This window comes from Balaenoptera acutorostrata, chromosome 13 (genome assembly GCF_949987535.1).
Source record: "Balaenoptera acutorostrata chromosome 13, mBalAcu1.1, whole genome shotgun sequence".
Taxonomy (NCBI): Eukaryota; Metazoa; Chordata; class Mammalia; order Artiodactyla; family Balaenopteridae; genus Balaenoptera; species Balaenoptera acutorostrata.
In genome coordinates, this window is record NC_080076.1 from 24,393,089 (window position 1) to 24,416,805 (window position 23,717).

Genomic DNA, 23,717 nt, shown 5'->3' on the forward strand with positions numbered 1-23,717 from the left:
CATCTTTGGCTAACTTAATGTAAAATGTCAGTGCCATTTTGATGTTTGATCCTTTGTCTCAAAGATGTACATAACCGTGGCTTCCATTTCTAATAGATGGAACAGTCCTCAGAGTTTTCCAAAACACTGTCTTTCAGATTATAATCCTTAAATCGGCTCAAATAAAATTTCCTATTTCTTTAGATCGACTATTGATTACTTTTTCCTTGACAGGAAGAACGGTAGAGCACAGGCGCAACCAAGGTAACAGGTGCGAGAAGAGTGTTCTCGCACGACCCCAGCATTCTCCGCTCCTCCCTCCCAGTTACTCCTTGTGGAGATCGCCAACCAAACAGAGACCAGGACCAACCCCAATCCCCCTCCTCCCCTTAGGTTGGGACTGGAGAGCGCAGGCGAGAGCGAGATGGGCGGAGGGGCGCGAAGCGAGCTGCGCAGGCGCTACAAGTCTCCGATGAGGCGCGAGCCTGAGTGGGATGTCGGCGCGCAAGCGCAGCAGGTCCCCCCCAAAAGGGGCACGCTCCTGCACCGGACTCAACACGCAGGCGTGGAGTCTTCCCCGCTAAGGGCTTGCGCAGGCGGGGTATTAGCGCGCAGGCGTCCCGCCAGGGGGCGGAGCCCGAGAGTTGGGCGGCGGATATCCGGTTCCTGGAGCAACGAACGGCCGCGGCGGTGGCGGAGACAGCTACGGTTTCGGAGGAAGCGGCTGCGGAGGAGGAAGAAGAGGAGCTGGGCAAGGCGAGAGCCACAGGCGGGACCCTCGCCATGGGTCAGCGGACCTAGAGCGGTGGAAGGTACCGGCCGGGAGCCGAGCTGGTGAGACAGTCGTGGGGGTGGAAATGGAGACCGCTCAGGCGGAGAATGGGGAAGAATTGAGGCTCAGGACGCTGACGGAGAGCAATGAAGGGCCCTCAGGCCGATGAGTGGGAAGAATGGCGGCGTCGGAATATTGAAGGGGAGTAATGGGGGAATTTAGGGGGAGGACGGGGAGGAATGGGAGGAATGGGCTCAGAAGACTGACAGGTGGAAGTGTCGGGATCTTGGACGAGGACGGAGAGGAATAGGGGAGGATCCGAACTCTGAGGGCAGATAGCGGGGCCTCTCAGGTTAAGGAGAGAGAAATGGGGGTTCAGAACGCTCAAGGGGAGAAATTAGGGGCTCTCAGGCTGATGACGGGGAGGAATGCGTTGAAATGCTGAAAGGGAGGCACGGGGGTCTCATATGGAGGACGATGAAAAATAGGGGGTCAGAGCGCTGACAGTTAGGGATGGCATGATCCTGGCCCAAGAGGAGAGGAATCGGATGGGGGGGGGTTCAAACGCAGAAGGGAGAAATCAGGGTGTCTCAAGCTGATGGGAGGATGAGGACGCTGAAGGGAACTTTTTAGCTGCAGAAGAGCGGAATAGGGAGGTTTGGGGGCTTGGGAAGAAATTGTGGCTTAGAGCACCGACAGATGGAAAATAAGGTGGGCGAGGCTGTCAAGGATATGGAGGAGCTGGGGGCTCTGTGGCAGAGGACACAGAGGAAGTCGAGGCAATAATACTGAGGTAGCAGGATAAGAGGACAGCAGGCAGGGAAGGAACGGGAGAGTTAAAAGACTGAAAGAGAGAAATTAGTGACTCCTGGGTCAAGGAAAGGGAATGAATGGGAGGTTAGGATACTGAGGGAGAGTTTGGGACCTGGGTCTGATGAGGAGTCGTATGGGGGCCTCTTGCGCCGAGGATGGGAGGACTGAGGTCTCTCAAGCTGAGGCTGGGGAGGAATCGGGGATTAGGACGCTGAGAGTGAGGAATGCATTGAGGATGGGGACCCTTAGGTGGAGGATGGGGCTACCAGGTCAAGAAGCGGGGGGGAATGACAAGCTCCTGGGCCCGAGACAGGGAAGAATGGAGTGGGGATGGGGGTTTTCTCTTCCTTGTATTGGCCAGTTGCTTGTGGCAGGTCCTAGATCTTAAACAAGCATTAATAGATCCGTGGGTGTGTGTGGCCTGGGGCACAACATGTTCCTCCCTAGAGCCTCAGTTTCTCCCATTGCCCCCTCCATGTTGCAGGCCGCTGCTCCTTCTTGTGGCCCCCATGGCTGAGGACTGGCTGGACTGCCCGGCCCTGGGCCCTGGCTGGAAGCGCCGTGAGGTCTTTCGCAAGTCAGGTGCCACCTGTGGACGCTCAGACACCTATTACCAGAGGTACTGGGTGGGTTTTGGACAGAGTCAGGGGTTAGGGCTGAGCCTGGTTAGGCAGGGTGAAATCAGGGGGTGGGGTAAATTATGCATATACAGTTGATCCTTATTATTTGCAGATTCCATGTTTGCAAATTTGCTTTTACTAAAATTTGTTTGTATCCCCAAAGTCATACTCACTGTGCTTTCATGGTCATTTGTGGATATGCACAGAGCAGCAAAAAATAAGTCACCTGATGCATGTGTTCCCAGCCGAGGTTGTACGAGGCTTTCTTATTTTAGCTTTTGTACTGTAAACAAGTATCCTTTTTGAGGTCTACTTAGTGTTCTGTTTTTTGCATTTCTGTACTTTTTAATGGTGATTTTGCTGTTTGTAGTTGCCCCCAAGTGTAGTGTTGAAGTGCTGTCCAGTGTTCTAAGTGCAAGAAGTCGGTGATGTGCAATATGCAGAAAATACATATTAAATAAGCTTTGTTCAGGCATGAGTTGCAGTGCTGTTGGCTGTGAGTTCAATGTTAATAAATCAAAAAGGCAGTATATCTAGAAAAAGAAGAGGAAGTTTGCCAATTAGTACATGAGGCTGCTCCAGAAAGTGCTAAAGTAACATCTATAGTATCTGATGAAGCTAAGGAAAAGGTGGAAAAGTGGCTAAGTTTGCGAAACCATGAGATGATGATTAAAGTGTAGTGGACAGCGTTGTGAGGCTGAAAGCAAAGGACATTGACAGTCATGTTACCCAGGGTTATGAAAATGTTAAGCCTGTCTCAGCTAGTGCTGGCTGGCTCACACATTTCAGAAGGTGATACATCGTGAAAAGTGTTAAATTTGCAAGTGAGGCAGGTTCTGCAGATAAGAGACTGTGGAAGAATTTAAAAAACACCTGATAAGTGTTATACAGGAAAAGGGTTATGTAGAAGAGTAGGTTTTCAGTGCTGATGAGACTGGCTTATTTTACATCGACAAAGGAACCTATGTAACACAGATGGCTTCCAAAGCTCCTGGCTTTAAATCATTCAAAGACCATGCAGTTAATTATTTGTAAGAGGACTGTATTAAGCAGGGTGTCTTTAAACAGAAACACACATAAAACAAGGTTACATACTGATCAGTTGACAAAATGTGACCAGAGGCTTACAGGAACCTAACCTGTAGTTCCATTAGGAGCAGTGGTTCTGTACTCACTAATTCAGTGTTCAAGGTGACTTTATAGAACAGATTACTGTGAATAATGAGAATTGACTGTAAATAAATGAAAATACATTTTTATAAACAAGTTACATTTAAGGATTTAAGGTCTTTTAGAATATGTTACTGATATAGTTATTAAATTTTCTAAACTTTTTTTGTATGTAAGTTGTTGTTTCCTTGGAGGAATATAGTAAAATTGTACCTACAATTACATTTATTTATATGTTTATAAATAAACATATGGTGTTTTTTAAATGTTTATGTTTATTTATATCAGTTGTACGTTTATCCACATATTTACAATTTTTATAAAACTTTCAAAATTTATAAATACAAGTGCAATGATCAAGAACTGAAAAGGCCAGAGATTTTACCCTAATTAAGGCAAGATAGCAAGTGAATGTGTCGCAGTTTTGTGGATGCTAGTAGGAGATATGAGGCTTCTGGTTCAGAGATGAAAGACAGTTTATTACTCACAGCATTAGCAGTATCCAGTATGTCATCGTTATTGCGCCAGTTCCCACAGGGTGACATGAAGAGGGTAATTAATTAGCACCTACACATGCACTGGGTTGTGTTGTAGGAAAGGAACCTTGAGCTTAAGGAATCCAGTCTTTTATAATGTTAGGACAGTAAGGATGCCTTCCCTTTGCTCTGGAAGGACACCCTATCTCTTATCTTCCAAGGCTGATGCTGTACACACATCCTTGAAAAGATAGTTCATAACGAAGGGTAGTCAGTGCTGCTCTTGAACGACATGTAGAAATGTGAGAGACCTGTGGAACATTGTCTCCCAACATCAGTTACTTATACTTTGTTTTGTATGTAGTTGCATTTATTTGTTTACGTATGTATTTGTATGTATATCTATATGTACACTTATTTATGTGTGTACAGTTGACCCTTGAACAATGTAGGGATTAGGGGTGCCAATCCCCTGTGCAGTCGAAAATCCACATATAACTTTTGATTCCTTAAACACTTAACTACTGGGGACTTCCCTGGCAGTCCAGTGGTTAAGACTCTGCACTTCCACTGCAGGGGCATGGGTTCGATCCCTGGTGGGGGAAATAAGATCCTGAGTGCCATGTGACGTGGCAAAAACAAACAAACAAAAAAATTAACTACTAATAGCCTACTGTTGACTGGAAGCCTTACCGATAACATAAATAGTTACGTATTTTGTATGATATATTATATACTGTATTCTTACAGTAAAATAAGCTAGAGAAGTGATTAAGAAAATCATAAGGGAGTTCCCTGGTGGCCTAGTGGTTAGGATTCTGGGCTTTCACTGCTGTGGTCTGGGTTCAATCCCTGGTCGGGGAACTGAGATCCTGCAAGCCGTGCGGCGCAGCCAAAAACAAAAAATCATAAGGAAGAAAAAGTTCATTTACAGTACTGTATTGTATTTATCAATACCATAAGTTTACATCATCTGTTTACAAGATGAATTGCTTGTCTGTCAGTACCTACATCAATATTGTCTTATATGATACAAAACATTGTAGATATTATACATATTACTAATACCAGACATCAAAAATGAAAAGATAATTGAAAAATTTACGTTTATTTACAGGTATAACAATTCATGCATTGATAACTAAGAAGGAGCAATATGATTGCTTTATGGTAGGGTTCTATAACTGATATGATTGCTTCATGGATTGCTTCATGGTAGCCTCACCTGTACACTAATGAATGAATTGTAAAATTTTTATGGCATACAGTATTATAATCATATTCATAATACAGTATTGGGAACATTGTTACATTTTTAAAAACCACTTACCTGTGATGATAGGCCGTTTCCCTGATTACCAGAGAGAGAGGCATACCGTATGGTAACGTAATTCTTTGAAAGCAAAGTTATAAAACAGTAAGAAAACTAACACGTTATTAAGTTTATATTAAATATCACTCACCTTATGCCTGTGTAAGTATAGGCAATCCACTTCAAGTCTCGCACAGGTGAATACTTGGGCGATGATGATGATGACACGGAAATGTCTCATACAGTTCTTGCCGTACAGTTGTTAGGTTTTCACACAAAGATACTCACGCACAAACACGATAGGTAAGTATTAACTGTACAGCCTTTTGATTATTTACTGTTCGTTAAGTGGAAGTGGATCATCATAAAATAAAGGTCTTCATCTTTGTCGTCTTCATGTTGAGTAGGCTGAGGAGGAAGAGAAAGAGGAGGGGTTTGGTCTTGCTGAGGAGGGTGGTAGAGGCAGAAGAAGGAGAAGGTGGAAGGGAAGGCAGGAGGGCCAGAACACTTGGTGTAACTTTACAGAAGTACATTGTAATTTCTGTCTGACTTTTTTGCTTTTTCACTTTTCCAAAAATGTTTCTACACAGTACCAATCTTTCTTCCACTGTTTGCTTTAGTTTCAGTGTCCATATCATAGAAGGGTCCATGTTGTAAAATAAGTCAAAGTAGTCTTGAATATCGGAACCCTTCTGCTAGATTGTCTAATGTCAGTTTTTTTCTGGCACTCCTTTTTCTTCGTCTTCTTCCTCATCATCTGGCACTGGTTCGGCAGCATTCATCTCCATCAAGTCGTCTTGTGTTAATTCCTCTGGTGTGGTGTCTGATAGCTCTTGAATCCAAGATCCATGTCTTGAAACCCTTCATCCCCTCCCCCCCCCCTTTTTTTTTTAAATTTTATTTATTTATTTATTTATGGCTGTGTTGGGTCTTCGTTTCTGTGCGAGGGCTTTCTCTAGTTGCGGCAAGTGGGGGCCATTCTTCATCGCGGTGCGTGGGCCTTTCACTATTGGCCTCTCTTGTTGCGGAGCACAGGCTCCAGATGCGCAGGCTCAGCAATTGTGGCTCACGGGCCCAGTCGCTCCGCGGCATGTGGGATCTTCCCAGACCAGGGCTCGAACCCGTGTCCCCCGCATTGGCAGGCAGATTCTCAACCACTGCGCCACCAGGGAAGCCCCCCTCCCCCCTTTTTGCCGTATCCACAATCTCTTTCATGATATCCTTGATTGACTTGGTCGTAAATTCTGGGAAGTCATGCACAACCTCTGGACACAGTTTTCTCCAGCAGCAGTTATTGTTTTGGGCTTGATGACTTTCACAGCCTTTTCTATAACGATGGCATCTTCAGTGGTGTAATCTTTCCAGACTTTCATGATGTTCTGTCTATGAAGGTTCTCTTCCATAGTGTTGACAGTCTTTTCTATAAAGTACTGTGTGTAATGAGCCTTAAAGGTCCTTATGACCACCTGATCTAGAGGCTGGATTAGAGACATTGTGTTTGGGGGCAGGTAGACCACTTCGCCGCCGTTGGTGTTGAATTCATGGGGTTCTGGGTGGGCAGGGGCGTGGTCCAATATCAAAAGAACTTTAAAGGCTGTCCCTTACTGGCAGGGTACTTCCTGACTTCAGGGACAGAGCATCAATGGAACCAATAAAAAAAAGGGTTCTCGCTGTCCAGGCCTTCTTGTACAACCAAAAGACTGGCAGCTGGGGTCTGTCTTTTCCCTTCAAGGCTCTAGGGTTAGCAACTTTCTAGATAAGGGCAGTCCTGATCATAAACCTGACTGCGTTTGCACAAAACAGTAAGGTTAGCCTGTCCCTTCCAGCCTTAAATCGTGTTGCTCACTTCTCTTTCTTACTAATAAATGTCGTTTCTGGCATTTTTTTTTTTTTGCAGAATAGTGCACTTTCATCTGCATTAAAAACTTGTTCAGGCAGGTATCCTTTCTTCTCAATGATTTTCTTAATGGCGTCTGGGAACTTGTCTGCTGCCTCTTGGTTGGCAGAACCCGCTTCTCCTGTTATCTTGACATTTTTAAAGCTAAACCTCTTTCTACAATTATCAAACCATCCTTTGCTGGCATTAGATTCTCCGGCTTTAGAGCCTTCACCTTCCTTTTGCTTTAAGCTGTCATTACGATGACTTCATTTTTTCTTGAATTATATTGGAATTTATAGGTATGGCTTTCTTATAGCAATCCTGCATCCACATAAGAGCTGCATTTTCAGTGCGAGATAAAAAGGTATTCTGCAAAAAGTACAAGGTTTTCGAGCTGCTGGCGTAGCTGCAGCGACGGCTTCATGAATTTCCTTTTTTTTTTTTTTTTTTTTAAGAATAGTCCTTACAACTGGATTCATTAATCTTGAATTGGAGGGCAACCACAGCTGCAGATCTCAATCTACGGTACATGTCAAGCAATTCGGCTTTTTCTTGTAATGTTATGAGTTTTCTCTGCTTCTTGGGAGCACTTCCAGCATCACTAGTTACACTTTGTTATGGGTCCCATGGTGTTATTCAGGGTTTACGGTATTGCGCTAAACGCGATGAAAATGACATGAGAACCACCGCAAGGGGTCACTTTCTACTGTGATGTGCAATTTACTGGAGAAACAGACTGCTCGCTCGGAGCTGATTAGCCTTCCATGGCATTTTAAGCAGGTACTCGCAACACTTGAGCTCACTGCAGTAGCAACAGGAGGTGGCTGTTAGATGATTATAGTAGTACAATATGTACTACAGTTAATTTTATGCAGTTATGGTATAATACTGCATCTTTAGGTTTGTTTACATTTCTCTTGACTGCGAATGGTACCACATACGGTCTTTAAGTGTTTGTGTGATGAATAAGTTTTGATAAGCTTAAACTTTTTGTAATAGACTTATGTATATTTTACAGTTATAAAAGATAAAATAGACTAGTATCTACATATATTTTATGCATTCATGACACACCTTTTTCTTAATTTTTTCAATATTTCTAGGCTACATGGTTCATTGAGTTTTTTTAAATAGTCACAAATCTCCAAAAAATTTTCCAGTATATTTATTGAAAAAAATCTATGTATAAGTGGACCTGCACAGTTTAAACCTGTGTTGTTCAAGGGCCAGCTATATTTGAAACATTTGTTTGTGTCTTATATAAGTTTTCTTTATTTGTCTGTGTATTTAATATGTAGTGCTAACACAGTTACATTATTTAATGTATTTGTGTTCCTATTTGTGTTTATTTTCACTTACATAGAATACCACTAGTAGCACACATTATAAATACATGCATATCTGTTTACATTTGTATGACTTATTGCTGTTTGTGTACTTGCTGGTATTTATACGCCTTTTATCTTCCTGCTGTTCAGGGTTATTTGGGGTAGTTACTTGGTCGGGGCTCATAGGCTGATCCCAGGCTGCCTCCTGTATCCCACCAGCTCTGCAGGCCTATTCACCGGCCCAGTGGGAGGGTTGTGTGGGTGGAGTGGCAGTGGCTCCGCCTAGGTACCAACCCGTCCTGTCCCACCCCCAGCCCCACAGGAGACAGGATCCGAAGCAAAGTTGAGCTGACCCGATACCTGGGCCCTGCGTGCGATCTCACCCTCTTCGACTTCAAACAAGGCATCCTGTGTTATCCAGCCCCCAAGGTACTATACAGTGTGCGATACCCAGGCAGGAGTGGCTGAGCCACCTAACACCCACCCGCTGACTTCATCTTCCTGCCCTTGCTCTTATCTCCAGGCCCATTCCTTGGCCATCCCCAGCAGGAAGCGGAAGAAGCCTTCGAGGCCAGCCAAGGCTCAGAAACGTCAGGTTGGACCTCCGAAGAGCGAAGTCAGGAAGGAGGCCCCAAGGGATGAGACCAAGGCTGATGCTGACACAGCCCCAGCTTCGCTTCCTGCGCCTGGGTGAGTGTCGGCCTCAAGTGAGCCAGGTCCACGAGGGCTGTGGTTGGGGTTGCACTCAGCCCCACGCCCATGTTTCCCGTCCCAGGTGCTGTGAGAACTGTGGAATCAGCTTTTCAGGGGATGGAACCCGACGGCAGCGGCTCAAGACTCTGTGCAAGGACTGCCGAGGTGAGTGGCCCCTGGGGCACTGGGAGGTAGAGCCGGGGCAGGCTGGGCGTCAGGCTAGGACACAGGTGTCTGGCTGGAGATTGAATGGTAGGTGTCAGGGCGGAGGCAGTCATGAGGTCAGGTATCTGATGCTCCCTTTACATTTCTCTTCTACTCTCTCCCTCCCTGCAGCACAGAGAATTGCTTTCAACCGAGAGCAGAGGATGTTTAAGGTAAGCACGACCTGCTTCCTCCTCACAAGTGTGCGGTGGGAGCAGGATGTGATAGGGGCTGGTGAGAGTCCGAAGGAACAGTGATGGATCCACAGGGTGTCAGAGTCATTTTGTAGGGAGCTAGCTACAGTCAGCCGACAGTAATGGGAGTTAATCAGTAGACACAGTGACGAGGTTCACAGGGGAACAGTAGACATCGTTACGGCCTCAGTGATGGTGGCTAATCAGTAGTCATCAGACAGTGATGAGACAAACGGGGGATGAGCAGATGTGATGATGGGGGCCAATGTGGGGTCAGCAGACACACAAGGGGCAGTGCTCCTGGAGCCACTCTACCTGGACCTGTGACCTTGCCCCGCCCATTCCTGGCAGCGTGTGGGCTGCGGGGAGTGTGCGGCCTGCCAGGTAACGGAAGACTGTGGGGCCTGCTCCACCTGCCTTCTGCAGTTGCCCCATGATGTGGCCTCGGGGCTATTCTGCAAGTGTGAGCGAAGACGGTGCCTCCGGATTGTGGAAAGGGTGAGTCGGGCAGGTGGGGTGGGCCCGAGGCTCACCTGCACTCCTGACCCTCATAGTCCTGGCCCCATGCGTCACACCTCCGGCCCCCCACAGAGCCGAGGGTGTGGAGTGTGCCGGGGCTGTCAGACCCGAGAGGACTGTGGCCGTTGTCGAGTCTGCCTTCGCCCTCCCCGCCCTGGTCTCAGGCGCCAGTGGAGGTGCGTCCAGCGGCGTTGCCTGCGGGTGAGTCAGGCTGGAGGGGCCGGCGCTGGTGGGCCACGGCAGAGCTCATTCTACTATTACAGCTGCCGCTGCTTCCTCCCAGCCTGGCCTTGCCCACCTCATGTCTTCTTTTCTCCCCCGTCCCGTGCTCACCTCCTCGGCCCCGCCTGCCCCTGTCTGCCAGCACCTTGCACACCGCCTCCGCCGCCACCATCAGCGATGTCAGCGACGCCCTCCCCTAGCTGCGGCTCCCCCTGCTGTGAGTGCCCCGGCCCACCCTCTGCCCGCCTGTCCCGCACGCATGCTTTCTGCACACCTCGGGGGAGGCAGGCGGTCCTGTGTCTGCCTGGGGCCACCGAGCCGAAACTGTCCTTCTGGCTTTCTCTCAGGGTAAACACGGCCGCCGCAGGGGAGGCTGCGACTCCAAGGTGGCTCCCCGGCGGCGCCCCCCCCGAACCCAGCCGCTGCCTGCACTTCCGCCCTCGCAGCCTCCAGAGTCTCCAGAGCTGGTGAGGCCCTGGTGGGCAGGGGGAAGGCACAACCGTAACCTCACCCACTACCTGCCCTGACCCCACCCCATTTGCCTCTGCAGCACCCCAGAGCCCTGGCCCCCTCGCCACCTGCTGAATTCATCTATTACTGTGTAGACGAGGACGAGCTAGTGAGTGGCCTCACCCTACCTGGACAAGCCTAGAGTCTCCCAGGGCACTTGGTTAACCCCAAAGAAGCACATGCTGCCATGGGCCTAATAAGGGAATAGTAAGGCACAGTGATGGGTGCTAGTGTGGGATGAGCAGACAGTGGGGTAGGCACTAATATGGGATCAACAGGTGCAGTGACAGTACCTAATGTCGGATGAACCAGCACTCTGGTGGGACTAATAGAGGAAAAGCTGGCACGGTGACTGAAGTTCACGCAGGATGAGCAGATGTTGCAGGTGCAGTGATGGGAGCTGAAGGAGTGTCAGCAAAATCCTGCTGGAGGCGGGGGTCCAGGACATTGTCTTGGTAGCTAGTGGGGGACTAGCAGATAGAGCGACGGGTACCGTGCCGGAGCAGCCGCAGTCCTCGTGGTACCACGGGCCGTCCGGTACAGTGATGCTGCCTGGTGCCGGACTCGCACACGCTGAGGTGTGACCAGTGGGGAGTCAGGCTAAGGCCAGTGTCCAGCCAGTTCCCTCCAGCGGGGCTAGTGGAGGAGTAACAGGGGCAGCATTGTGATCGTCCTAGTGACACCGTCCCCCGTCCCTCTGCTCCCCAGCAGCCTTACACGAACCGTCGGCAGAACCGCAAGTGTGGGGCCTGTGCAGCCTGCCTGCGGCGGATGGACTGTGGCCACTGCGACTTCTGCTGTGATAAGCCCAAATTCGGGGGCAGCAACCAGAAGCGCCAGAAGTGTCGTTGGCGCCAGTGCCTGCAGTTTGCTATGGTGGGTGCAGCAGGATGGGTCAGGCGGGCGGGACGAACAGTGTCAGGCCCCCCCAGTGCCTGAGAGGGATGGGCCGGCCTGGTAGGTGGGTGGGGACCGGCCAGATGGGTCCTGCTGCTTCGGAGCGGTGGGTGGGGCAAGGGGTTCAGCCAGCAATTAGCAGACATTGTGCTGGGATAAATGAGGAATCTGGGTGGCACTGGCATTGCCAACAGGAGACTAGCAGGCTCAGTGATGAGGGGCTCATACCTAAGGAGACTGTGCTGGGATTAACGGGGGCGGGGGAAGCGGAGTCACAGGCACATTGATCAGGGCAGGGTAGTGTGGTTGGCCATTGTACCCAGCGGCCATAACACCCCATCTCTCCTCACAGAAGCGGCTGCTGCCAAGTGTCTGGGCAGGGTCCGAGGATGGCGCCGGGCCACCTGCACCTTACCCGCGTCGAAAGAGGCCTGGCTCTGCTCGAAGGCCCCGTCTGGGTCAGACCCCGAAGCCTCCCTTGGCCACGCCCATGGCCCAACCAGACCGTGCCCGGACTCCAGTGAAGCAGGAAGCAGGCAGTGGCTTTGTGCTGCCCCCGCCTGGCACCGACCTCGTGTTCTTACGGGAGGGTGCAAGCAGTCCCGTGCAGGTGCCTGGCCCAGCTCCAGCTTCCACAGCAGCTCTGTTACAGGTGAGGGTCCCACCTTATCCTGCCCTTCCCGACCCCACCCAGCCTCGTGTGGGGAAGCTGGGACCAAGTCTGCTGCCATCCTCCTTCACGCAGGAGGCCCAGTGCCCTGGCCTGAGTTGGGTCGTGGCCTTACCCCAGGTGAAGCAAGAGAAGGCGGATGCCCAGGAAGACTGGACACCGGGCACAGCCATCCTGACTTCTCCTGTATTGCTGCCTGGCTGCCCCAGCAAGGTGGGGGTCAGTGATGGGTGGTCTGTGAGCAGAGTGATGGTGAGCCATGATGGTGGTTCTTTGAGCAAAGTAACAGGTGTGCTGATTACAGCCTCTCACAGAATTATCCCGCCTGTCTGACAGATGCCCCACCCTCCCCAGGCAACTAGTTTTGCCTGCTTTGCTGCCCAGCTAACAGAAGAATGGAAATCTGTGAGGAATGGGGAAGGTTTGTAGGCAGAGAGATGGTTTTTCTGTGCTCAAGTATGACAGAAGTGGGATTGTCAGCACAGTGACAGGTTGGCTGATAGAGACACTTTCCTCAGGCCAGCCCTACCCTTCTGACAACTGCCTGTTTTCCACCTCTCCCAGGCAGTAGACCCAGGCCTGCCACCTGTGAAGCAAGAGCCACCTGACCCTGAGGAGGACAAGGAGGAGGAGAACAAGGATGACTCCACCTCTGACTTGGCCCCAGAGGAGGAGGCAGGAGGGGCTGGCACGCCCGTGGTCAGTGCTGGGGGCACCTCACTCTTCCTGACCCTGCTTCAGCCCCACCAGCCATGTTGACCCTGATGTTAATTCTTCCCCAGATCACGGAGATTTTCAGCCTGGGTGGAACCCGCCTCCGGGACACAGCAGTCTGGTTGCCAAGGTGTGCCCCGCACAGGGAGGGGTGGGGGTGGGATGGGGTGGGGTGCTGGTCAGATGTGGGCCCTGAGTCTTGAAAGTACACTCAGCGTTTTGGCATGGTGTAGTGGGAGGTAAAGGCCCCACACCACTGCTCTGGTCACAGTCAGTGACGGGGTATGTACAGGACCTTAGAGATTTCTCCTGAGGTCCAGGTCAGGGCTGTTCTTGAGGAGGGTTACGGGAGGTGATGGGGGGAGAGGATTTGGTGACCTGTGATGAGATTTGAAAGAAAAAGAAAAGGAAAGCCTTGTCCCCATATCCCTAAGAAAATCCACAGAGGTCAGGCTTAATATATAAATTCTTATTCAGAAAATCATCATTCGGGGTCTTGAAGGCCTGTGGAGTCTCCAAAAGATGAATGGGTGGGCTGGGCAATGGTGGGTGGGCAGGAGATCTGGGTCCTAAGATGGCTTTGTGATCTGGGTCCACATACAACTGGAGTATCCTCTGTGGAAGGGGTTAGGCTGTGTTTTTTGAGCCTTTCCAGAGCCCGTTGAGATCATTTACTGTTTCAGCTGCTGCACAGGACTGTCCCTGCAGGCGTGGCAGTAGAAGGCAGGATAGGTGCCTGTAAGGGCTGGGACGGTGGGAGGAGGACAGGGGCATGCTGCCTCCTGCAGAACTGCTGACAGCCCTGAACAGAGCCCCAGACACAGGCAACATAAACCTGTTGGCCTAAACTCCTGGATTCCTTTGTTCCTGCAAACTAGTGTCTGCAGGCGAGAGACTCCTCCACCTGCACCTGGGCAAGTACTGAGGTACTGATTGCAGCCCTTCTGGGTACACTGCAGTGTGGCAGATACAGTGGTGAATCAATGACCCTGGAAGGCTTATCCTTCAGGAGACACAGGATTTCTGCCTTCAGGGAGCTTATAATCCAACTGGGGAGACTTACTTCCCCTATGCATGAAGTCATTACATATTACCAGAGAAGGTAATGATGTGCTTGATGTGCTACATTGTCTGTAATGGAAGATTTTAGAAGAGAGAAGGGAAAATTAAGGGGAAATGGAAGAGTAGGGAATGGTTTGTGATGCTCCATTTTGCACATAGGGAACCTCATTCAACATACAGACCTGCTCCCTCTTCTCTAGGTCCAAGGACCTTAAAAAACCTGGAGCTAGAAAGCAGTAGACTGGAGGCTTCTGCAGACTGTAGGACTCAAGGTGATATTTACAGACCGACTTTATGAGAGACAACACTGATCTGCTCAGAGGCTGGACCATAGATGGATTGCCAGGGCTTGTGTGGGAGTCAGTAGGAACTGGGAAAACCTACCACCAAACCAGAGGAGCAGGCCTGTTCAGTACTTTGAGCTTATAGAGGAAGTAAGCAGAAAAGGAAGGAAAAGAGTAGAAAGTTGGTGCATCTGCTCCAACCGGTGCAAATCCCAAGAGCCTGAGTGTGATAAGAAGTGTGGATATTAAGGATGGGGGAGTTGGGATGGGAGAGCGGATGTAATTAAAGCCACCTTCAGCCTAAACAAGCCGTCATCATAATAATTTTAAATGCATTTGGATGAGACCTGGCCGTGTCTCTAAACATTTCCTCGGGGAGACAGCAGTTGGGAATGTAATGTGAATAAATGAGGAAAGGATCTGCTATTTGGTGAGTTCCTCCCATGGACCTAGTTTAGTCCTCAGAAACATCTTTCTAGAAAGGCATTGGTTTTGCCCATTTTTGCAGACGGGAAAACTGAGATGCAGAGAAACTACATAACTTGTCCAGTGTCGAACAGCTAATATTGATAGAGCCTAGAATCAGACCCAGGTTGTAAAAGCCTTGTCCTAAGTTAAGCCACTAAACTGTAAACTATAACCTATATCCAATAGTGTGTAATAATGTTATATTAACGGAAGTTTCCAGTGACCTTGAAGACAAGGGGGATTACTCTAAGCTTTATAACAAACCCCTTAACACTGCTGCCCTTAGGGTGGTTTAGGGAGCACCAAGGCATTGTGGATGGTGCCACCTTATCAGAGCACCCGTGCCTCCTGAGACTGGGTTCTTCCCAGGCCTTGGGGGCTGCATAGCATCCCTCAAACCCAAAAGGGCATCTTTCCCTATTGGCGCTGCTTGTTACCGTCACTCCCCGTCCTCGGCCAAAGCAGTCTTCAGAAGTAAAGCTCCTGGCCTGGCTCATCATTCCTCACAACTCGAATCCCCTGTCCCTTGGTGACCTTTGTGCTTGGTTTCTGCTCTCAGCCCCTATCTACTAGGAGTCTGAGTTCCTGCTTCAAGTCCTGCCTAAGGGCCAGTCTTGGCTCAGCCCTGCCTCACTTTCCAATTCTGCATAAAGTGCCAAGAAGATTAGACCTGTGATTCATTACTTAGTTAGCTTTACAGTGCCAGGACTGAGTGCATGCCTCCCTCAAATTTTGTAGCCTATGTGCTTCGCTTGCCTTACTCTAGTCCCAGCCCTGCAGGTTTAGATAATTCAGATGTAGATTAAACTTTTCTCTAGTTTAACTCATTGTATAGCCCTCTGCCACCCTCCTCTGCTCCTTCCTTTGCCTCACCCTGCCTATTTCAGCCAGAGGCAAGACTGGATAATTTTCTTGATACTGTTTTGCTCCCCCCTCCCCCCGCCAGGATCCAACCACTCAACCCTAGTATTCTAGTGATATTTTGACAGTGATGTCCTAAGTGAAATTTATTTGAATAGCATTCTGATTCATGAGATAAGAGTCTGGTTATTGTGTGTATGAGGATACAGTCAGAAAAGCAGCACCACTAATATAAAGATTTTATGTATATATGTACATATAAATATGTATATTATGTTAAAAGATTTAGTGTAGGGATTTGACCTTATGCAGTTGTGGGAGCTGGTTGAACAGTCTCTGTAAGGCTGCTGTTTTTACATCTAATGCTGGAGCTTGAAGTCTGCAGGGCAGGCAATCGGGAAGGGAAGATGGATGTAAAGAGTGGGAGACCGAGGAGACACTGGCGCCACCGAGCACGAGCTGGAAACCACGCGGATGGCCCGGAACCCATGTCAGCCTCTCACCACCTCCAACTTCGATGATGTGGGTTTCCTGCAGAAGAAGCTGGTGCCCTTCATCACAGAGTTAAATATGCATCTGGGCCAGGAATTAGAGAAGCCGAAGGAAGATCCTGGGGAAGGTGGAGCAGCTGCAGGCCTGGCTGCGGGCCTGACTGCTGCCCCATACCAACGAGGTGAGCCAGCAGATAAATGACATGTGTGAACTGCAACAGTGCCTGGTGCCCCTGCACCAACCTTCCGAGTGTGCTGCTGCTTCACTTCTGCCCTCCAGTTATCACGCAAAATGTCTCTTGTGGCCCATCCTAACCGGAAGCGTACGGGGAAGGGAGTACTGGGAAACGTAGCCTAGTCAAGGTGACACGTTACAAAGCCACCCTGCCATGAATCAGCTCCCAAGGGTCTCACTACTCAACTGAGGATAAAGGATAACTTGATAAAGCTGCGTTGCTGAAAATGCAAAGCTGAAGACCATGGATTTCATGGTGACCCCAGCAAGTACAGAAATTCTGTCAAGCCCACCCAGAAAAAACTTGCTGGTCTCGGCTATTTTTGTGTCATTCAAGTATTGAGAACCTGGCCCATGGTAGGCACTGTACTTAATACTGGGATTCAGGAATGAAAAAGATATAGTCCATGCAGTTTTATTAAATACATCAATATGTATTTACAAATGGTGAATGGATTTCCAACTTTATCGTGGAATTTAATGGTGAAAATGCAGAATTCAGGAAACTGTTGGAAGGACAGCCCTTGCGTGAACCTTGTTGGGGCACAATAGGCATTGGAAATAATATAAATAGTTTCTATCTCTATGCTGTTCTATTTTAAAATTATTTTTAAATGATTTTTATTGTCCCGTTTACTGATTTATACACTTAGTGTTTCTTTTGGGAGTGTCTTGATGGTCCTTAAGTGTTGATTGACTGCCTCTGAGAAAGTGGTATAGCGGGTGGCAAGATCAAGGTCAGGTTCTGTCCATGGACCTTGGGTGAATCACTTCTCTTAGGCCTCCCAGGAGGTTGAGACTTGGTTGAAAGCCTTGTCTCACCGGGCTTGGCGCCTGGCCTGGCCCCTTCACCCACTGAATAGGCCTGCCACGGGGCTCCGGCGCCCAGACCGTGGTCCTCCCACCAGGGCTCGGGAGACACTGCCCCTCACCCGCCTGCCTGGGCGGCCCTGGGGCGTGGCCTCCGCTGGGTCCAGGCTTCTGTTCCCAAGCCGAGCCAGCACGGTGGGAAGCCGAATCCCCTCTACACAAAGTGGCTCAACAGGTAAAACCGAAGCGGAATTAAATTACGGGACACGCCCAGGGTGAGGGCGCGGCAAGATGAGCTCAGGACCAACGCTGGGATGTTCAGGGCAGCCGGGTATTGACAAGGGTCCGCTTCCCCTGTCTGTCGCTGAAAACTCCAGGCTGTAGACCTTGGAGGTTACCGACGGGCACCCAAGGATCTCAGTGGCTTTTACCAAACCCCGCTTCTAGGCCGAGGGGTTTTCGTCGCCTCTCTTGCCCAAGGGTGTGGTGTCAGGGTGCTTCCACCCAGACCAGCCGGCGGGCCAGGCACCCGTGGGAATTGAAGATCAAGGAACTGGCCCTCAGGACCCCGTCCAGGGAACGGAGACGACCATCTAATTTCTTTCTTTTTTGTTTGTTTCAGGCTACGTAAACTCTTAGCAGTAAATGAAAATGAGTATTTTACCGAACTGCAATTGAAAGAAGAAGCTTTATAGGAGATAAAAGACAAAATGAGAGAATTACTAAAAGAAAATTTGAAAGAGAAGAGAGACACTGTTTTGTGGCTGAAAGCCTGAACCAGCAATTCAGGAAATGGAGTCCAAACCTAGAAACATACCGCCTACAAAATCTGAAGTGGGCAGATTACAAATGATTAAGCAATGCTAATTTACCGTAAATTGCGGTCTTAAGATGGGATGCACAGTACTAGTTGTACTTTGGTTATTACACGTCAGTGACCGGCTAGGTGCTGATTTTTTGTGTGTTGTAATGATAGTTCTATGTTCACCCCCACTATAGAAAGAGTTCCAAAGTGTTATTTGGCTTTTAGGTATTAACTACCACCTTGCTCTTGACCGGAAGTACAGCTGTGGTCTCCACCTGTGCTGAGGGCCCCTTCTAGGTTTCCTGACCTGTGTTGTTTTCCTGCCTGGGATCCGGAATCTCAGAGCCCGATCACCTGCAGTTCTAATCCACATCCTAGCCCTGGCCCTGGTTTTTATTGTGCCCAGCCAGGTCGTGTCACTGCCGTACCAGCCCATCTGATTGCCCCCCATCCTAGGGTACGTCAAGTCTAAGCCCTGGTTTCCTGATTTTATTAACAAATTTGTCATTACTGGTTGAGTTGGCTGACAAAACAGGCTCTCTCAGCTTTAATTGTTTTAGCTGTAAAATGAGGATAATACCCGCTGTTCCATCAGTCTTATAAGATACTTGTGAGGCTCAGAGGTTTTATGTGTGAAAATACGTTGTAAATTCCTGTAAAGAACTACGCGAATAAGGTTGTCTTGTGATGATATGTCATGAAGATTACTTAGAGATGGCCTCAAAATTTAACCTACCAACAAAATGCCCACTAACCTTTCTCATGCTTTTAGACCGATTACAAGATATAAATAGAAAAGTCAATTGGAATGTAGTTAGATCTTCGACTTCACTTCGGGTTAAGGAGGCTCTTTTTCTGCTATTTGATGAACCCTAGAAGAAGGGAGCGAGGTCGGTGGGAGGCCTGGCCAAGGGCGGGGTGAGGGCTGCGCAGACTCAGCTTTTCCACTCCCAGAGGAAGTCGCGAGTGCCGGCGTCTATGGTCACCATGGTGACGGGACCAACTTCCGCCCCACTCACCTGCCCAGAGCCCCGCGAGGCGCACCATGGCAACCGGACCGCTGCGTCGCGGAATCTCGTCCCTCAGGTCGCTGTGGCTGGGGAATCGCGGCGGGCGCCGCCCCCAACCCGAGGGGACTCGAAAATGTACAGCCAGCGATTTGGCATCGTACAGCGGGAGGTTAAGGGCCCCACTCCCAAAGTGGTGATCGTGGTAAGCACGGGGTGTGTGTGAGGGACCCTATCGCTTTCTGCATCTCCCCCAACTCAGCACCAGCGCAGCCCACCCTGGCCCCCAGCAGGGGCTCTCTCGAGGGAAGCAGGTGCTTGATGCAGCAGCTTGAATTTTGAAAGAGGGAAGGATAAGGTCTCTTGCCTAGCTCTCGTACTCCGTCCCTCCCTACCCCCCAACCCCCCGCGTCATATAATATTTACTTTCTGTATTTGGAGAAACACCACTTGAGATCTTAGGGTTTTCAGTCTTCCGAGACTGCTGAAAGAGGTCGTCCCCTTGCAATGCGGAGTGTGTGTCAAGGAAACGGTGCTGGGTCAAGCGGCAGGAAATCGGGGGTCTGGGCTGGCAGTGATTCAGCTGTACGGTCTTGGGCTAGTTCTACACGCCTAGGAAAATCGTCTGTTGAAGGAGTATTGGGCTGTGAGAGGTTGTGAGTGGTTATAGAGCCCTTCCTTTGCTGACTCAACCATAACAGAAGCGTCCCTGCAGGCCTGGGAATAGGAGGTTGGTTGCCTTTAAGGCAGGGGAGGTGGTAGGAGGCTGGGGGAATGTTGCGTGCTGCAGAGTTGAATAGGTCCTGCTCAGAACCCCAGACACTTGGTCCATGCACCTGCATTCCTTTGTTTCTACACACTGGTTTCTACAGGCTAGAAAACCACGTGTAGGTAGGCAATTATAGAGGTATTACTTGAGCCCCTGCTGTGTGCACAGCTCTGTGGAAAATACAGGGGTGAATACAGTGACCCTGGGAGGTTTACCCTTCTTTAGAAGTCTGATCCCTGCCTTCACGTTGCTTATCATCTAACTGCAGAAACAACTTGCTCATGCACAAAACCATCAAAGGTTAACACAGGTTAATGATGTGCTATATTGTCTGTGTTGGAACATCGTGGAAGAAAGATCAGAGATAATGAAGGGTACAGTTTTATTACGCTCCATAGTGCACATAGCAGTTCTCAGTCAATTTATAGACCTGCTCACTCTTCTTTAGGTCCAGGGACTGTAGGATCTGGGTTTGGAAATCAGTAGAGTGGAGTCTTTTACAGTCTGTACAGTTCAAGGTGATCATTATAGACAGACTTTATGAGGGACAGAAATTGATGTACTTTGGGTTCTGTATGCGAACACTGAGCTCAGGGGCTGGGCCATTGGTCAGGTGATATTACTTGTGTTGGGAACCAATAAGGATTTCTGTTCCACCAAATTACCACCAAACCAGAGAAACAGGCCTATTGAATACTTTAAGTTTATAGAAGAATAAAGAGGAAAAGGAAGAGGTCAGAGCTGGTGTATCTCAGCTGTCAGAGTGTGATAAGAAGTGTGGATGTTAGAGGTTGCAGAGTTGTGGTGGGAGAAGAATTAAAGCCACCAGAGATGAGACGTGGATGCTAAACAATTCCTCCAGGAGAAGGTGGTGAAAGATGAAATGTCTGAAGTAATGGAGAAGCAAAAGGAGCAGCTATTTGGTGAGTGCCTCCTAGGGACCCAGTTATTTACTTCTTGAAATAATTTTTTAGGAGGACGTTTATTTTGCTCATTTTGACAGGTGAGAAAACTGAGACTTAAAAAGATTAAGTAACTTGCTCAAGATCACACAATTAGTAATCAGTAGAGGCCAGAATCAAACCTAGGCTGTAAGACATCATTCTTTAAGACATTAAACTGTAAACTGTAATAGTAGAGACTAATTTGAGATGTTGCAGTAACAAAAGCCTTCAGGGACCTTGAAAGTACAGAGTAGTTATTAAGCCCTTTGTTCTGAATTTAGCATGGTTTAAGAGTTGCAGTGTCCATTATGGTAGCCACTAGCCACAAATGGCTTTTGAGCACTTGAACTATGCGTAGAGACACATGTTGAAATGATAATATTTTGGATATATTGGTTAAATAAAAATATATTATTAAAATTAATTTCCCGTTTCTTTTTACTTTTTAAAATACAGCTACTAGAAAATGTTATTAAATTACATATCTGGTTTATATTATATTTCTGTTAAACAGGACAGGTTTTGATTACATAATGCTACGACTCTGCATGGATTGGCACCACCTTGTTGTTAGAGAACTCCAGATCATACCTGTTCGTCCAGAGATAGGGTCCTTCCTGACCACAAAGTCCTACACAAGATGCCCAAGCCTTAAAGGGCTTCCTAATCCCCAGCTACTGCTCAGGCTGTTTCTCACCACCCTTCACCCCCATCCCCCTCTTCAGTCAAAATGTAACTCAGAACCTGGTTCTTGCCCTGACAATTTGACAATTGATTCCTGATGACCTTGGTGCTTGGTTCCTGTTCTCAGCCCATCTGTCTACTGGGAGCGTGAGTTCCTATGTATATCCTGCCCAGGGTGCAGTCTTGACCCAGCTCTGCTTTGTTGTAACTGAATCCGCATTCATAAAATGTTTTATATGTTAGAGAACAGTAGTTTGTTAACTAAATCTAGGCTCTAAATAATTTGGATATGGATTAGCTACTTCCCATGATGTAACCCTCAACATCGTCTTTTGTCTCCAACCTACCTCAGCTTTGTATTATCTTGTTCAACTAATCTAGGTACATATATATATACCCTGAGCCCTGAATCTTTTCATGAAGCTATCTTCAAATGTTGGTTTTCTTTCCCTAGGAGATTCCCTTACCAAGTCCCAGTGCCAGTATTCTGGTAATCCTGACAGTGCTGTTCTAAGTGTAAATGATCAGATTGACTCTGCCACATGAGTTAAAGGTTTTGTTACTGTGAATCAGCACACCAGAGTCTCACTACTCACCTAAGGATGATTTGATAAAACTGGCTGAAAATACAAAGCTCAAGACCATGGATTTCATGGTGGCCCAGGAGAAGCAGGAATCACATCAAGCCCACCCATAAACATTGTTTCATTCATTCATCTTTCCCATTCATATTGAGAACCTGATGCTGGTAGGCGTGTTCATTGCTAGGAATACAGAAATGAAAAAGATATAGTCCATATGATTTTATTAAATGTGTCAATATGTATTCACAATGATGTATGCATTTCCAACTTTCTGGTGGAAGTTTGTATAAAATGAACATATTTACAGAAATTCAATTTACCCCAAAATGTCAGGAGCACAGCTCTTACATTAAACTTCTGGGCACAATAGAAATAGGAAAAAAGTTCTACCACTAGGGTTTTTTTGTTTTTTTTTTCCCTTTTCTTTTCCTTCTTTCCCTCCCTCCCTTTCTATCTTCCTTACTTCCTTCTTAGTAAAGAGTTTTTCATTGTCACAACTTGTTATATATTGATATATCCTTATACTTAGATAGTAGTCTCTTAATTGAAAGAATTTTTCTGTTGGTAACTATGTTGTCCACCCCTGAGAAACAATGTGGGATAGTTGGTGGCAAGATCAAGGTCAGGAGTTAGAAGACCTCTAATTCTTGTTCTATCCAGGTCTGCCCTAACTATTTAAAGCACTTTGAGCAAATAACTTATCTATTGTTGAGTTATAACTTATCTAGATAATCCAGAGATTATCTAGTCAATTATCTGTTGACTAGATAATCTCTGGAGCCCTGTTCAAATTTTTAACTTTATAATTCCATGAACTTTTACTCAAATGGCATTTGAGAAATATTTGAGACTGATTTGATGACATCTTAGGTATAGGTTCAAAGAATCAAACAAGTTACATCTTAGGCACCTAAGTTGTTTGCAGTTGTAGCAGGATGCATTAGTTTTATATACCAAGTTTTGATTAATAGGAGTATTGGTGGAGGTCATGATTAATTGAAAATATGCAATTGATTTTGGGTCTATCATAAGTGGTAGTTGCTATTTGTTTTCAGAGAGCCAAGCCTCCCAAAGGCCAAGGGGCTGAGCATCATCTGGAAAGAATCCGACGCAGCCATCAGAAGCATCATGCTATTTTGGCTTCCATTAAGTCAAACGAGCGGGATCGCTTGAAAGCTGAGTGGGACCAGCACAATGACCGCAAGTTTGTGGACAGTCTTGTGAAAGCAAGAGTCAAGGATGCCATGCAAGGGTTTATCATCAATACTGAAGAAAGACGAAATAAGTAAGCCTCGTAAACCAGCTGATCCAGACTCTGAAACATTCCTAAAACCACAGTTTGAGATTGATCAATCAAAAATCAAGTGAATTTTTACATTAAGGATCATGGCTGAGCTATGCATATTCCTACCAAACCAATAGCTATTGCTTGTTTCTGTTTTCACTTGTGATAACCTATGTTTGATAGAAAGCAAAAGAACATATTGTTTCAAATTTCTTTATTTTTAATTAAAATCTCATTTTGCTTTTTTGTTGAAGATATACATTACGTATCTCATCTGTATGTGATCAAATAAAACATGGCATAGATTAGTATCTTTATTGCTTTAAATGGCAACTAGTCTTATTTTATGGAATACTGTAATGATCTTTCCTTCTTACAAAATTTATGACTGAACGTGTACTTCTGAAATCAGATTTAACAAAATAAAAATCAGTTAGTGAAATGGTACATGTGGCA

At 47.6% G+C, this 23,717-nt stretch overlaps 2 protein-coding genes across 39 annotated transcripts in view; both read left to right on the forward strand.

Moving 5' to 3' along the window:
• Positions 1–635: 635 nt before the first annotated feature.
• MBD1 (methyl-CpG binding domain protein 1) lies at positions 636–23,708 on the forward strand. Of its 38 annotated transcripts, XR_009004993.1 has the most exons (19): positions 680–813; positions 2,049–2,183; positions 8,664–8,778; positions 8,873–9,039; positions 9,125–9,207; positions 9,379–9,419; positions 9,792–9,938; positions 10,032–10,160; positions 10,324–10,398; positions 10,529–10,648; positions 10,732–10,800; positions 11,400–11,567; positions 11,941–12,240; positions 12,334–12,471; positions 12,823–12,957; positions 13,041–13,102; positions 16,026–16,320; positions 17,806–20,687; positions 23,032–23,708. XR_009004993.1 is itself a non-coding variant. In XM_007197240.3 (18 exons), the coding sequence occupies exons 2-17, from the start codon at positions 2,074–2,076 to the stop codon at positions 14,272–14,274; spliced, it is 1,899 nt and encodes a 632-aa protein (XP_007197302.1). In that variant the 5' UTR covers positions 680–813; positions 2,049–2,073; the 3' UTR covers positions 14,275–14,306; positions 16,026–16,164. The 38 variants fall into 38 exon arrangements, 22 of the variants coding, with proteins under 22 accessions (XP_028018391.1, XP_007197302.1, XP_007197301.1 ...); XR_452468.2 differs by lacking the exon at positions 23,032–23,708 and having other exon boundaries at positions 636–813; positions 17,806–23,014; XR_009004992.1 differs by lacking the exon at positions 23,032–23,708 and having other exon boundaries at positions 652–791; positions 17,806–23,014.
• Positions 18,967–23,717, forward strand: part of CFAP53 (cilia and flagella associated protein 53) — a 57,293-nt gene continuing 52,542 nt past the window's right edge. Inside the window, exons 1-2 of the mRNA XM_028162595.2 lie at positions 18,967–19,200; positions 23,032–23,261. Of these exons, the coding sequence (XP_028018396.2) occupies positions 18,967–19,200; positions 23,032–23,261 (464 nt within the window). The remainder of the gene's footprint in view (positions 19,201–23,031; positions 23,262–23,717) is intronic.

Bases quoted from the DNA above. Each gene is read 5' to 3' on its own strand.
- MBD1 (XM_007197243.2), top strand. From the start codon at position 2,074: ATGGCTGAGGACTGGCTGGACTGCCCGGCCCTGGGCCCTGGCTGGAAG. The intron at 8,779-8,872 runs GTACTATACAGT...TCTTATCTCCAG, and splicing joins TGTGTTATCCAGCCCCCAAG to GCCCATTCCTTGGCCATCCC. The intron at 10,801-11,399 runs GTGAGTGGCCTC...TCTGCTCCCCAG, and splicing joins GTGTAGACGAGGACGAGCTA to CAGCCTTACACGAACCGTCG.